We start from the raw sequence: 16,104 nt of genomic DNA, 5'->3' as shown, positions 1-16,104 counted from the left end.
TTAGATACGTTAGTTTTTTTCCCGTAAGTCGTAAGTGCCTTGTGGCAAAATTACCAATAAAAACAACACTGTAATTCTCTTACCGTAATTTATAGCAAGTTTTTGGCAGGTCTAACCGCGTCTGCGTGAACTTACAGCCTTCTCACAGCTTATGAAATCAGTTTGATTAGTTGATACGCTTACCGTAAGAAAACGTACCAAAACGCGCCAATGCGAGATATCAAAAATTAAAAGACAGATTTTCATAGGATTTTTTATAAAATAAAACTACTTACTATAAAATCTGATTAATCGAGAGCCTTACCCCTTGACCATGGAGGCCTTCAAAAACCACAGTTGATTCCCATATTGTCACAAGTACCAAAAAGACTTTGTGACAATAGAAATTTCGAATACCGTACATAAACCCCAATTCTTCAATAATCTCAAAGCCTGTGTAATTATGGTATCCCCAACTGGAGAAAGTGACGCAGACGGAATAATCTGGAAGCCTGTGGATCTATGGCATCCCCAACTGCAGTAAGTGACGCAGACGGAATTATCTCGAAACCTGTGTAACTATGGTATCCCCAACTGGAGAAAGTGACGCAGACGGAATAATCTCGAAGCCTGTGGAACTATGGTATCCCCAATTGCAGTAAGTGACGCAGACGGAATAATCTCGAAGCCTGTGGATCTATGGTATCCCCAACTGGAGAAAGTCACGCAGACAGAATAATCTCGAAGCCTGTAAAACTATGGTATCCCCAACTGCAGTAAGTGACGCAGACGGAATATTTTACGTGGTTTCCCCAATTGGTTTATCTAGGTGGTGTAGGTGAAGGAAGTGGAATATGAATTAATACATTCTCAAACACACGGAAAAGGCGCAGAACACAAAGTTTGTTCTGCATCTATGGGCCAACCAATGCTTTAGATTACTATCCCAATGATATTTAGACGGAAATCCTTTAGCATTTTTTAAATTGAAATATTTTAGTATTGTTTAAAACCTTTAAGTTAATATCAGCTCAACCCGCTAATAGACAAGTGTACAAGTGCACAAATGCGTTGGTTTGGTCTTCTGACTTTCGACGTATTATTATTTATTTATTAACGGACCACGTCCAATTACAACACTTTACATGGGCCCAGGCGTCGCGAGTTCAATATAATGCTCTATTAAGTCCTCCATCATTGTACAATCAATATTTTCCACTTATATAAAAATGTGAAATATTTATACCAAGTCCTGTGTCCTCAATGTGTATCACTTGGCACCTAGCTGGGGCCCCCTCCGAGGTTGGGGCCTATGGAAAATATGATGTATTATTTTCCAGAGTCCTGCGTCTTCAAAGTGAACCATTTATGATTACAACCCTTATGATATCCTAACACTTCGATTCTACAAAAGATATCGTAATACATGTAAAAATGTAATACGTTATGCTAAATAAACATTCTATAAAAACAAAATTGATGAATGTAATAATGATTCACGTAAACTCTGGCAGATCATAAATGAAATAACTAATGCTAAAGCCTCACATAATGACAATAGCATTAAGGAATTAAACATTGATGAGATTCCCACATCTTTTACAGAACACCCGGACAAACTTCTTGACTTTATAAACAACTATTTTTGCAATATAGGCTCAAACTTAGCAAATAAAATTAAACAAAATTCAATTAGTACTATCGAAAATACAGTGAGGATTGACGATATAAATCAAGAAAACAGCCTCAATATTGTCAAGATAACAAGTGATGAAATAAGAAATATTATAGCCTCCCTAAATATAAATACTTCATCGGGAAATGAACTGATATCAAGCAAATCAATTAAATATCTACAAAATGAGTTAATCCACCCACTGACGTATCTTATAAATCTGTCAATATCAAATGGTATTTTTCCTGCTTGTCTTAAAATTGCTACGATCATTCCAATATATAAAAACGGTCCCAAAAATGATGTATCAAACTATCGACCAATTAGTATTTTAACTACACTATCAAAAATATTAGAAAAAGTTATAAAAAAACAAATGCTTACATTTTTGGATTCTAATAAAATATTATCATCTACGCAGTATGGTTTTAGGGAAAACCTGGGTACTGGTGACGCTATAGCTAATGTAACAAATACAATTATTAGAAAATTGGATGAAGGCAAAAAATGCCTAGCAGTTTTCATTGATCTTCAAAAAGCTTTCGATACCATTGACCACGAAATACTAATATAACCGAAACAACCCTAAACCTACTTAGAAGTTACTTAACGGGAAGAGAACAATTTGTACAAATTGGTAAAAGAAGGAGCAAAACTCTACCAATTAAGTACGGTGTCCCCCAGGGAAGCGTATTAGGACCTATACTATTTCTAATTTACATAAATGACCTTATGAATCTTCCCATCAAAGGAAACATAATGAGCTTTGCAGATGACACTGTAATTATATTCCATGAACATGATTGGACAAGCACATATAAGGAGGCTGAACATGGCCTAACTGTTCTTCAAAACTGGCTTAAAGCAAACTCCCTTACATTAAATGTGAATAAAACCAAATATTTAATTTTCTCCAAAAACAAAAGAGGACAACCAATGAATGAGCATATACTCAAACTACATGAATGTCAAAAAAAATTTCCTCAATGTTCCTGCTCGATTATAACTCAAACCAAAAGCATAAAATATCTTGGTATTGAAATTGACGATAAACTACACTGGGATTCACACATTGATCGAACTTCAAAAAAGTTAACTAAACTCATCTACTTCTTCAAAAAATTACGGAACATTTTGTCAGCTAGGGATTTAAAGAGAGTTTACTATGCTTTATGCCACTCCAAATTGGAATATGGAATAATAGGATGGGGCTCAGCAGTATCAAAACATATAAAACAGCTGAAGGTAACTCAGAATTGCATCATAAAGACCATACTAAAGGTTCCCATAAGGACGTCAACAAGAGAAATTTTTAAACAATTTGACGTTCCAAGCATACAGAAAATCTATGCCAAAAACATTTTGGTACAACACCTCAAAAATAATTCTCAGGAAAACACCTCACATACTCATAAAACCAGAGCCAAACAAACAGAGATACTAACTATACCAAAGTGTAACTCTACCTTTGGACAAAGAAGCTCTGAATTTTTAGCAGTAAAGGTATATAACAAACTCCCACTTAGTATCAAACAAATCAAAACAAAAAACAACTGCATTAAGAACATTAAATCTTGGCTTAAGGAATTACCGGAAAAAGAACTTACTAGCATATTTAAAACATCGTCGTAGAAGTTTCTGGAAACCCTTACCCAAAACATGGAGTCATACCATAGAAGTCGCTGAATAACTTATCCAAAACCTAGTCCCCCTCAGCACAGGATCTCCTAGTGAGGAGGACTATGAATATAATCAACATCTATTTTTTATATATATATTCTTATAAAAATTTTAAAAAAATGTATAATATAGGTACTAAATAAAAAAATAAAAAAATAAATAAAATTTTTCGAAGTATGCCCAAAGATTACATTATGTCTTAAGGCGATGCTCTACGTCGTGTAATATTTGAAATCGAGCCGCTATCAATAACAACCCTTACGTAGATGGCGATAAGGTTTAAATTCCCGCTTAACACCATACGCCTGTTTTGATTTATGCAAGAAAAAAACATGGCCAAAAATTGCCTTTTATTTTATTTTGTGGATGTTCAGGCATAAATATTTATTTTTTTTCGGATCGTTTTATAAATAACTTAATTTTCCACATTATACAATAAAATCACAATCGAAAATGGGTTCGTAAGTAGGAGATTTTGAACATTTAAAGCAGTTTTCATAGGCCTACAAATTATTTTTTTCTGGGCTTATAAAAAGACTTATCTAAAAAATACTCGATTATTTCAAAGTCCAAGATGTATTCTACTCGCAGTATTTAATTAAAGCATCTGAAATATTTCTAGGCGACCAAGTTTTCAAACCGAAAACACACGATTTTGCATTACTACGTATGGCATCGCCTTAAGTATATCTTAATAAATGACGGCCCTGTGATATAATTTATACCAAAACTACGAGGCTAGGGGCACTTCCCCGTGTATAATATTTTAGGACTCAGTAAAAATCAAGGAAATTATAATCAATTTTCAAAATGTGGATCGATCATTTTTCATTATAACAATTTTTTTATTCCAAAACCTAGTAAACATAATTATACAGACAATGTCCTCAATAATAAAGTAATTAATTAATTAATTTTTTTAAATGTATAAACATATGGAATATTAAAGTTAATAAATAGTTTTTGTTCGCATAAGACTCAATTCTTTAAAGAAACATAAAAAATACTATATTTTGTTGTTGATACAATAAATAATAAATACCCCATAATATCCATTAAACTATTGATAGTTTGGTAAAGAACACCATTTTGAACCGAAATGTTTCTTGAAAAAGCTTTAGCTATGTTTGGACTATGGTATTTCATCAGGGTGGTACTGAAAGCACCTTGCCACATAGAAGAATGGATGCCACGTTGTGGAAGTTAGTTCCATGCTTCCACTACTCTATGTTAGTAGAATGGATGCCACGTTGTGGAAGTTAGTTCCATGCTTCCACTACTCTATGTTAGTAGAATGGATGGTTGTGGAAGTTTAGTAATCTTTGTTCCTTGAGGCTGTCTTGACTATTCACTGTTTTGTAAAAAAAAATATTATTTATAGTGGATAATCTATATATTTAAGGATATAACTATGTTAACAAAGTTTAAATGTAGGGCTGAGTCAATCGATCACTTTACATGACCCACTGGCGTCGTGAGCAAGTTTTACACATGGAAACAATTGTCACCCGGGTACTTTCGTTTGACTTAGAGTACTTGGTAGCAGGTACTGTAACTGTTAGACCATGCCATACTTCTCAAATTGTATAGATATTGGGTACAAGAGGGTGGACAAAATAAATAATGCGTCATCATTGTTACTGTTAAATTACATGATATATTAGGAAGTTAACATTTTATATTTTATTTGCAGTTTTTGCACGTCAGTGAGAACATCTTAACTATATTAAAGAAAAACTTAACTACAATATACAGACATAATACAGAGAAGATTAAAAAGAGAATAATAATTCAATAATTACAAAGGAAATAAAACAGCAGAAGAGAGACATTCAAATAGAAGTTATAAATATGTAATAGAATGAAACGATTAATGAGAACCAACAACATTTCTCTAAGTAAATAAATAGATTCATTTTGTAATTACATTAATGACCCAATAATTTAATGACTTATTGATTAATTATAAACGGCCTTAGGCCCTTGAGACTTATTTAAAATTCCACAAATAATAAAACACAATGAAAGTACTCACAGGACACAAGTATTATTTCCCAAGTAAATAAATTCTTTAGCAAGCCATTGTAGATTTACCTTCAGGCTCGAGTAATTACCAAATAATTAGACATTGATTGTTGCCAAAAGTAACATGGTAACTAATGAAAGAAAATAAAATATATAATACATCAATATTCATCAACCTTTGAAATTTTATAAACTCTTTGCAAATCAACAACAAATACAATAAAATAAAAACCTGTATAAGTAATAATCTTTAACAAATCGTAATAACCTAAGCATCGTAAGAAACCAATTCCCCGACAAACTAAAACACGGAATCATAATCCCAATATATAAAGGAGGCTCTAGAGCGGACATAACTAACTATCCTCCAATACATACATTACTAAATACACTAGCTAAAGCCTTTGAAAAAGCTATTAATAATCAACTAATAGAATACCTTGAACAAAATAACATACTATCCCACAACCAATTTGGATTCAGGAAAAATAAAGGCACCTCCGAAGCCCTGGCAACAGTTACAGATTTTCTAAATGAAAACTTAGACAAGGGTTTAAAATGCATATCAATATTCTTAGACCTGTGCAAAGCATTTGATACTATCTCACACTCTAAACTATTACAAAAACTATCTAACATTGGTATAAATGGTAATGAACTTACTATTATTAGCGATTACCTGTCAAACCGAAAGCAAATTGTGAAAATCAATAACTGCAACAGCAATCAATTACCAATTAGCTACGGCGTGCCTCAAGGAAGCGTTTTGGGTCCTACCTTATTCTTAATATAAATAAATGAACTGAGTGGAAATGGGCATCTAAAGTCTCCCTGCAACCAGTTTGGATTTGGTCAGCGATAGATTCAAAACAAAGGGATTAATATCCAACCCAATGTTGAGAACCACTCCGGGTCTCGGTGGAAAATGGTACAATAAATGATTATCTAATAACAAAGTTCAAGTAAAAGAGCAAATAAATTATTTATGAACATTTTAAAATGCAACTTGTTTGGATTTAGAAAATGATTTATTGACATAAATAAATTCTCCTGAAATTACATAACACTGTTCATTATATTTACATTAAGTAAAAAAGACAAATCCTCTAAAATACAATGTATTGTTACCTGTATGCCTCATTATTTCTTTAAAAATAATTTATCCTTACATTGCTATATGTATGTCTTTTTTCATAACATTTAAATATAATCAAACATAATATAAATCAAATATAAAAAAAAACACAGAAATTATTTTGAAACCCAATTTAAATTAATTAAATCCATCAAAATACGATCTATAGAAATATTATTTTTAGTAAAAATATTTTATTTAATTCTATTTTTTATAATTAGTATTATTAAAACCCTGAAGAAGTGAGCGTTGCTCATGAAACATGTCGGTATTTATAAACAATAAAAGTGGTAAAAACTAATTTTATTAATTTCAAAAACTATAAAACTGCATTACAAAAAAACATCAAAATATTTTTTAAAAAAACAACCACACATTTTTTAAGCATCAAAATTTAGTTAAAATAATCAAAAAATATTTTTCAAATAATCCAAACATAAATTTCGTGGCTAAATTTTCTTTTCCTATGTTAACTATCAAAATCCCAAAACTCAATACAAAGCACACACAAAATACCCATCTCTATCTAGGTATAACATATTTTAACATCCTTCCATTATATCTAAAAAATATTGAAGATATTCAGGAATTTAAAATAAAATAAAAAAATTACCTAAAACTACTATAAAAGTGCATATCTTACTCTAATTATTATTTCCTTCAAATCTTGAAACTGTATTATTGATAAATCTTGCCTATTTTCTTACTTATCCCTTTGGTTTTGCAAATATATTATTTACTTACTTACATGATTCCATATAATTGAGCTAGGATTCACTCGCCAAACACAAGAGCTCGTCTCTTTATGGTGAGGAAAAGCTATTATTATTTACCTTTATTATTTACCTATTTAGTTTAGTTTAATTTCATAATGTTATCATTTAAGTTCAGTTTAATTTCATAATGTTATCATTTAAGTTCAGTTTAATTTCAAAATGTAATAATTTTAGACTTGTATTTCATTAAGAATCAACAGATAATGAGTTTTAATGACATTATATAATTTAATTACACTTATATAATCTTATAATTGTCCTTTCTTTCCATATTATTGTATGACTATCAATAGCTGCCATATATGTAAATGGCACTTGTGGCGTTAATTCTAAATAAATAACTCTCCTCAGAACAGACATTGTCTAGTGAGGCGGGGAAACAAAACTATGGAAGTAATAAAAAATCACAATTAAATAAAGGGCCGGGTTGCCGGCACTGAAACTGATAATACTTAATATGTAACTACCGATAATAACAACATTAACACTAACTAATCTGTCAATAACGTTGCACCGATATATTTGAATAGTACATTTCTGTCACCTAACTTATAGAACTGGTGACACCTAGTGAGGCAGGTAATGTAAAGGATACAATTAAATTATGTATGAATCAATTATGACGGCCTCGTGGTCGAGGCGTAAGGCTCAACTAGTAAAGCGGAGGTCGCTGGTTCAAATCCCGGCGGGCGCAGTCAATTTTATTTGATTAAATTTATTCATTTAAACAATATATAAATTATTTGCGGCGCATTCCAGAAAGGAAGATACTCTCAGAATTGAAATATTGCTTGCAATGGCTTTAGCCGTGTGTGGTGAATAGATCTGAATATTCTTTTTATAGCCAGGTACTTTCCCACCTTCATCTTAGCCATCTCCTTCCCCATTTCATTTTCAGTCTCACAACATTCCCCAATAAGGAATTTTCTTTTTTTATTAAAAAAAATACGGAAAATTAATAATGGCATATACCTTCTTATATTGTTGTTTTTATTGTACAAAACTGTAAAAATAATATTTCAATGCAATTGTTATGTGCAATGCATTTCACCAATAAAGGGCAATTTATCATTAAAAGTAAAGTAGCAATGTGCAATGAATTTCACCAAGGAACGTGATCCTGCGATGTACATATTATTTGTGTTATGTGCAGCCAGATAATAATAATATACACGACCATGTTAACTTTTCAAAAATGCCTTTTTTTTAATTTATTTAACGCTGTGTTAAGATAATTTATGTATTTGTTGTTAAATTAATATATATTATGAATGACTAAAGTTTAAGGCTGACGTTGTATAAGCTTACGGACATATTCAATATTTATTGAAATGCTTACTTAGATTATTTGATTAATATTGAATATCTCCTAAGCCAAGATGATAATCCATGTTACTTATGTGGATTGTCATCTTGGCTTCGGGAAAGAAAGCAACAATTAAACAGGAGTATACAATCTGCAAAATAACTAGATATTATGAATCCTGCCTCCTAATTTATGACGGTATTAAAAAAACTAAATTTATAAATATTTTCCATATAAGTCGGTACTAAAAATATATATTTTTAACAATAACTTACTATAACGCTGTATTCAAAATGAATATTGTGATATTTAATATAAAAAGTAAAGAGGTACCTCCAAACCAATAAGAAAAGTATAAAACATACTAATTTCCGCTATCTGTGAGTTAGTCCTCCGTGAGATCTGGTTCAATGAACTCAAGTACCACCAATAATATATATATATTTTTTAGTATAACAGAAAAAAGAATGCGTGAAGAATTCAGACTATTTTGTGATCTTTCACAGGTCTGCGCTAGTTAAAAACAAACTACTCACTGTGAACAAGTTCATATACCTAGGCTGGTCTATAAGTGACGAAGGATGCACTGATATATCATTCAATAGACTATCAACAACTGTCTGCCCACAGCGTATTCTGAGATGCTTCTGTCACGTCGCTCTCCAAACTGAGAACTCCAACCTGGAGAAACACTGGCAAAGTGTTTGTTTAGCAGGAGAAGCAGAAGTTCACCGATGCGATGGACTGACCAAATATCAGCTATGTCCGGTGTCCTTGGCTCTGCATGCAGCGCAGGACCACGAGGAGTCGAGTAGTCGAGTTCATCAGAGAAATGGTCACAATCCCCAGCAATGCGGCAACAACTGAACAAAACAAAAGGTCAAAATAAACCTAAGTACTTATATTAAAATCACAAAATGAGAGTTGATACTACTACCACTGAACTGACGTCACATTACTCTGCGGTGAGAACTTATCTAATTTTTTCAAAGACTTTGGAAAAACCAATTTAAGTGTATTTTTCAATGTATGTAGAAGTTGGTTATCTTTTGTAAATTATTTAATTAAAAATGGTAAATGAGTTAAAATTAATAATAAGCAATGTAACCTGTTTTAAATTATTAATTAAGCAAGAAAGTGTAACTGAGCAGGTATTCAAAATAAGTTATATAGTGTTGGTACTCGCACGTTATGTCCAGCGTCAGGGGGGGTTCAGGGTCATACATAGAATGTGGCTGCCATGAGATTGTTGCTCTCCTCAAGTGATGTCCAGTGGCGTAGATAGAATGTGACTGCGTTAAAAGTGTTGCTTCCCAAGTGATGTCCAGTGTTATAGATAGACTGTGGCTGCCTTGAGAGTGTTGCCCCCATCAAGTGATTCCCTGCAACAGATTGTTCGTATTTCAAATAAATATCTCGGAAGATAACATTTAACTAACAATGTTTATATAGTAATGATTAATATTATATCTACACATTTGAAAGAACTTTAATAAACTTAAAAGGTAGTAATGGTTGAAATGGTTGATTATCCAATGTGATTAGATAAGAACAGATATTGTTATAATTCATTTATGGATATTGTGTACATGAATAAATTACCTACGCATGCATTTTCGCCTCTTTATGAATTAAATAAAGAATCGAGTCCACCATGGAGTGCTGATACCAACCCTGATGTATGGCAGTTAGGCATGGAACTGGCAGATGAAGGATGAAGGCAGACTAAAAGTACAAATATGATTCCTGAGACTTACGTGTGGTAAAATCATGCACTACCGTGTTACAAATTTGGAGATCCGTAAAAAATACAAGGCGTAATGGATAAGATAAATAAAAGTAACGCTTAGAGCGGATGAACGAAGAAAGGAGTGAAAGGAGGATATATGGCGAGGAAGTGAATGGTAAAAGTAACGCTTAGAGCGGATGAACGAAGAAAGGATTGGAAGGAGGATATATGGCGAGGAAGTGAATGGTAAAAGTAACGCTTAGAGCGGATGAACGAAGAAAGGAGTGGAAGGAGGATATATGGCGAGGAAGTGAATGGTAAAAGTAACGCTTAGAGCGGATGAACGAAGAAAGGAGTGAAAGGAGGATATATGGCGAGGAAGTGAATGGTAAAAGTAACGCTTAGAGCGGATGAACGAAGAAAGGAGTGGAAGGAGGATATATGGCGAGGAAGTGAATGGTAAAAGTAACGCTTAGAGCGGATGAACGAAGAAAGGAGTGGAAGGAGGATATATGGCAAGGAAGTGAATGGTAAAAGTAACGCTTAGAGCGGATGAAGGAAGAAAGGAGTGGAAGGAGGATATATGGCGAGGAAGTGAATGGTAAAAGTAACGCTTAGAGCGGATGAACGAAGAAAGGAGTGGAAGGAGGATATATGGCGAGGAAGTGAATGGTAAAAGTAACGCTTAGAGCGGATGAACGAAGAAAGGAGTGGAAGGAGGATATATGGCGAGGAAGTGAATGGTAAAAGTAACGCTTAGAGCGGATGAACGAAGAAAGGAGTGAAAGGAGGATATATGGCGAGGAAGTGAATGGTAAAAGTAACGCTTAGAGCGGATGAACGAAGAAAGGAGTGGAAGGAGGATATATGGCGAGGAAGTGAATGGTAAAAGTAACGCTTAGAGCGGATGAACGAAGAAAGGAGTGGAAGGAGGATATATGGCGAGGAAGTGAATGGTAAAAGTAACGCTTAGAGCGGATGAACGAAGAAAGGAGTGAAAGGAGGATATATGGCGAGGAAGTGAATGGTAAAAGTAACGCTTAGAGCGGATGAACAAAGAAAGGAGTGGAAGGAGGATAGATGGCGAGGAAGTGAATGGTAAAAGTAACGCTTAGAGCGGATGAACAAAGAAAGGAGTGGAAGGAGGATATATGGCGAGGAAGTGAATGGTAAAAGTAACGCTTAGAGCGGATGAACAAAGAAAGGAGTGGAAGGAGGATATATGGCGAGGAAGTGAATGGTAAAAGTAACGCTTAGAGCGGATGAACGAAGAAAGGAGTGGAAGGAGGATATATGGCGAGGAAGTGAATGGTAAAAGTAACGCTTAGAGCGGATGAACAAAGAAAGGAGTGGAAGGAGGATATATGGCGAGGAAGTGAATGGTAAAAGTAACGCTTAGAGCGGATGAACAAAGAAAGGAGTGGAAGGAGGATATATGGCGAGGAAGTGAATGGTAAAAGTAACGCTTAGAGCGGATGAACGAAGAAAGGAGTGGAAGGAGGATATATGGCGAGGAAGTGAATGGTAAAAGTAACGCTTAGAGCGGATGAACAAAGAAAGGAGTGGAAGGAGGATATATGGCGAGGAAGTGAATGGTAAAAGTAACGCTTAGAGCGGATGAACGAAGAAAGGAGTGGAAGGAGGATATATGGCGAGGAAGTGAATGGTAAAAGTAACGCTTAGAGCGGATGAACGAAGAAAGGAGTGGAAGGAGGATATATGGCGAGGAAGTGAATGGTAAAAGTAACGCTTAGAGCGGATGAACGAAGAAAGGAGTGAAAGGAGGATATATGGCGAGGAAGTGAATGGTAAAAGTAACGCTTAGAGCGGATGAACGAAGAAAGGAGTGAAAGGAGGATATATGGCGAGGAAGTGAATGGTAAAAGTAACGCTTAGAGCGGATGAACGAAGAAAGGAGTGGAAGGAGGATATATGGCGAGGAAGTGAATGGTAAAAGAAGTCGGGAATGCCCGAGAAAGACACAGCACGATCAAGTAAATCAAAAACTCTTGTCAGGTCATGGTCAAGAGCCAGAATAACAAGAGTATATGAATGTGTATGAAGCAAGGAGTGTATAGCAAAACAGAGTTGAGTGGCGGTCTATAATCTCTGGGGAAACCGCGTGATGATTAACTAGTTAGTGACTCACCAGCGGGGGATCTGTATAAATCAGTCTTCCCGAGAGTACGATGTCTTGATCCTGGTCCTGATCCTTACACAGTCTCTTCATGAACTCAGCGCGGTACTCAAATGGAGGCAGGGCTTTAAGCAAACAAACAAACAAATAAATAAACGTTAACTAATATTTGATGATCATTCGGGTTTTGGAATGTAGATTTTTTGGGAAGGGAATTTGTAGAAGTTGTTTATTCAGGAAATTGTTTACTTTAGAGGCAGAGAAAATCAGGTAGATAATTCTCAAAGATAAGATCAGGATGTTGGCGAGCCAAGAAATGGTTCATTCGGTCATTATGTGCAGAAGATATAAAGTTCATTTTTAAAGATTCTGATCGTCATACTAAAAATGTTTCATTTGAATATTTTTTTTCATAAATATTGATTTAAAAACGATCTTAAACCACACACCCCGAAACGATGCCAACTCCCTCCCCTCGCTGTGATAGAGATATTTACTTCTGTCAAGTTGCTTACTGATATACGGGGCATATGACACAGAAAATGCCAATTTGACGTCAACGTCGCCAAATTCACGAACATGTCGTTTTAGCAGCAAATCAAAAATACCACATTTTAAAATGATACAGAAAATTATTGATATTGAAAATACCGTATTGTTGTTCAATCAGAGAGATGATTCATATAATAGAACGTTTATTTGTGAAGTTTGTTCGGAAAATTGTTAATTTATAAATTTTTTAAGGTGAATTTTAAAATCCCGCAAGAACTAGTATAGATTACCCCTTTTCAATGAATGCTTTGAAAGTACAAACGATTTAACCTTTTTGATTTCCGCTATTTAACTCAATGCCGACTGTTATTCCTACTGCAACTTGTAAACCTACCAAGAGCTGTATTATAATCTGACAAACTGCATTATTTTATTTCAGCGTAACAAATCACAGGCATTTTTTCAATGTGACCACCGCACAAGAGTATAAACTGCTTCCAACTATCTATAACCTGTGGGGCTATGGCATATACAATAAGGAAATGCTCTTAGGCTAAAGGTTAGTGGGAGAAGAAAGAGATGAGGAAGGTTGGGCAGTAACTAACTATTCAGATCTGGTAACCAAACATGGCTAAAACCATTTTAAGCAACGTGTCGAATATAAAAAAAAACATTTAAGAAAGTGAACTAAATACACAAGTTTAAAAAAGATAAGTTTACCTGTTGAAGCGAGTTGAGCAGGAGGTTCCTGGAGCATGTGTTCAGTGTTCAGTCAGCTAGTCAGCAGGCGCTGCATCTGCCTTGTCTCTTGCTTGGATTGCGTATTGCATAGACTGGCCAGGGTAGCCATAGCTTCACTATTCTACTAAATACTAACTTGTCACTGCTACAGACTGATGTACACTTTAGTGCATGTTTCATGGGGACATTCTGTTACAAGTGTTTTAACCAAGACCGCACTTGATTAGATTGTCATTATTACAGTGAATTCCTGGAGCATGTGTTCAGTGTTCAGTCAGCAGGCGCTGCATCTGCCTTGTCTCTTGCTTGGATTGCGTATTGCATAGACTGGCCAGGGTAGCCATAGCTTCACTATTCTACTAAATACTAACTTGTCACTGCTACAGACTGATGTACACTTTATTAATAAGATAATGAGTTTTATGTATTAAAATATTAGAGGACGGCTCACTTTATTTATTTAATATATATAATAAGGATATATTTTAAACCTCATAAATACTAATGTAGTTGGTTCTAACATTTATAACGGTTTTACTAAGCTCATGTTTTAGTATTCACATATTTTAAAAAGTTATTACTGTTCATGTTATTTTTATACAGCGCTTGTGGCAGTGCATTTAAAGACAACTATGGTGGTAGAGTCTTATGGGAGAGGAGATTCAATCTGTCGGGGTGGTTTCCTGAAGGCTGCGAAGAAGTTCAACCATTTCTTTATGTCCCCTTTCTTCCGCCCAAGAGAGAGCCGTCTTTCCATCTTTATCCTGATAGGAGACATCAGCATTGTGCTGCAGAAGGACCTCCACAACATTCACATGTCCGTTGTGAGTTGCACATGACAATGCTGTTATGCCATCATCATTTTGAGAGTTGACATCAACACCGCACTGCAGCAGGAATACCACTATCTCCGCATGACCATTAGCAGCCGCCTGGAGAAATGCAGTGTCACCATCTATATCCCTGGAGTTTAAATCAGCTCCATTCGACAGTAGCAGTTTGGCAACCTCTATATGTCCATTACTTGCAGCAAAGTTTAATGCAGCCCAGCCAGTATCATTCTTTGTGTGGATGTCTGCTCCTTTCAACAGTAGGATTTTAACGACCTCTAGATGTCCATTATGTGCAGCTACCATTAATGCAGTCGAGCCTATATTATTCGCTGAGTGGATGTCTGCTCCTTTCAACAATAGGAGTTCAACGACCTCTAGATGTCCATTATTTGCAGCTGCCATTAATGCAGACAAGCCTGTATTATTCGCTGAGTGGATGTCTGCTCCTTTCAACAGTAGATGTTCAACGACCTCTAGATATCCATTATTTGCAGCTGCCATTAATGCAGACAAGCCTGTATTATTCGCTGAGTGGATGTCTGCTCCTTTCAACAGTAGATGTTCAACGACCTCTAGATATCCATTATTTGCAGCTGCCATTAATGCAGTCCAGCCATTATAAATTGTTTTGTGGATGTCTGCTCCTTTCAACAGTAGATGTTCAACGACCTCTAGATGTCCTTTACTTGCAGCGTGTATTAATGCAGACCAGCCATCAACATCCCTTGTGTGGATGTCTGCTCCTTTCAATAGTAGGATTTTAACGACCTCTAGATGTCCATTATGTGCAGCTACCATTAATGCAGTCGAGCCTATATTATTCGCTGAGTGGATGTCTGCTCCTTTCAACAATAGGAGTTCAACGACCTCTAGATGTCCATTATTTGCAGCTGCCATTAATGCAGACAAGCCTGTATTATTCGCTGAGTGGATGTCTGCTCCTTTCAACAGTAGATGTTCAACGACCTCTAGATGTCCTTTACTTGCAGCGTGTATTAATGCAGACCAGCCATCAACATCCCTTGTAAGGATGTCTGCTCCTTTCAATAGTAGGATTTTAACGACCTCTAGATGTCCATTATTTGCAGCTGCCATTAATGCAGACCAGCCATTATAAATTGTTTTGTGGATGTCTGCTCCTTTCAACAGTAGATGTTCAACGACCTCTAGATGTCCTTTACTTGCAGCGTGTATTAATGCAGACCAGCCATCAACATCCCTTGTAAGGATGTCTGCTCCTTTCAATAGTAGGATTTTAACGACCTCTAGATGTCCATTATGTGCAGCTACCATTAATGCAGTCGAGCCTATATTATTCGCTGAGTGGATGTCTGCTCCTTTCAACAATAGGAGTTCAACGACCTCTAGATGTCCATTATTTGCAGCTGCCATTAATGCAGACAAGCCTGTATTATTCGCTGAGTGGATGTCTGCTCCTTTCAACAGTAGATGTTCAACGACCTCTAGATGTCCTTTACTTGCAGCGTGTATTAATGCAGACCAGCCATCAACATCCCTTGTAAGGATGTCTGCTCCTTTCAATAGTAGGATTTTAACGACCTCTAGATGTCCATTATTTGCAGCTGCCATTAATGC

General features: G+C 35.2%; 1 protein-coding gene across 5 annotated transcripts; it reads right to left on the bottom strand.

The window, feature by feature from the left end:
• Positions 1–7,495: 7,495 nt before the first annotated feature.
• On the bottom strand, positions 7,496–14,742 carry LOC149414208 (uncharacterized). Of its 5 annotated transcripts, none has more exons than XR_016304157.1 (5): positions 13,655–14,088; positions 12,455–12,567; positions 10,183–10,301; positions 9,765–9,958; positions 7,496–9,439 (listed from the first exon to the last, which is right to left on the bottom strand). XR_016304157.1 is itself a non-coding variant. In XM_089644349.1 (4 exons), exons 1-4 carry the CDS (start codon positions 13,689–13,691, stop codon positions 9,907–9,909), a joined length of 321 nt encoding a protein of 106 aa, XP_089500475.1. In that variant the 5' UTR covers positions 13,692–14,742; the 3' UTR covers positions 9,654–9,906. The 5 variants fall into 5 exon arrangements, 1 of the variants encoding a protein (XP_089500475.1); XR_016304159.1 differs by having other exon boundaries at positions 10,179–10,301; positions 13,655–14,087; XR_016304158.1 differs by having other exon boundaries at positions 9,425–9,439; positions 9,759–9,958; positions 13,655–14,742.
• Positions 14,743–16,104: the final 1,362 nt, after the last annotated feature.

This window comes from Hesperophylax consimilis, chromosome 20 (genome assembly GCF_061612785.1).
Source record: "Hesperophylax consimilis isolate HC1 chromosome 20, BYU_Hcon_1.0, whole genome shotgun sequence".
NCBI lineage: Eukaryota > Metazoa > Arthropoda > Insecta > Trichoptera > Limnephilidae > Hesperophylax > Hesperophylax consimilis.
Note: the sequence above shows the minus strand (reverse complement) of the source record. Positions and strands in the feature narration are given on the sequence as shown.

Bases quoted from the DNA above. Each gene is read 5' to 3' on its own strand.
- LOC149414208 (XM_089644349.1), bottom strand. From the start codon at position 13,691: ATGCTCCAGGAACCTCCTGCTCAACTCGCTTCAACAG. The intron at 12,568-13,654 runs GTAAACTTATCT...GTTTGCTTAAAG, and splicing joins TGCTCAACTCGCTTCAACAG to CCCTGCCTCCATTTGAGTAC. The intron at 9,959-10,182 runs GTAGGTAATTTA...AATCTGTTGCAG, and splicing joins AAAGAGGCGAAAATGCATGC to GGAATCACTTGATGGGGGCA.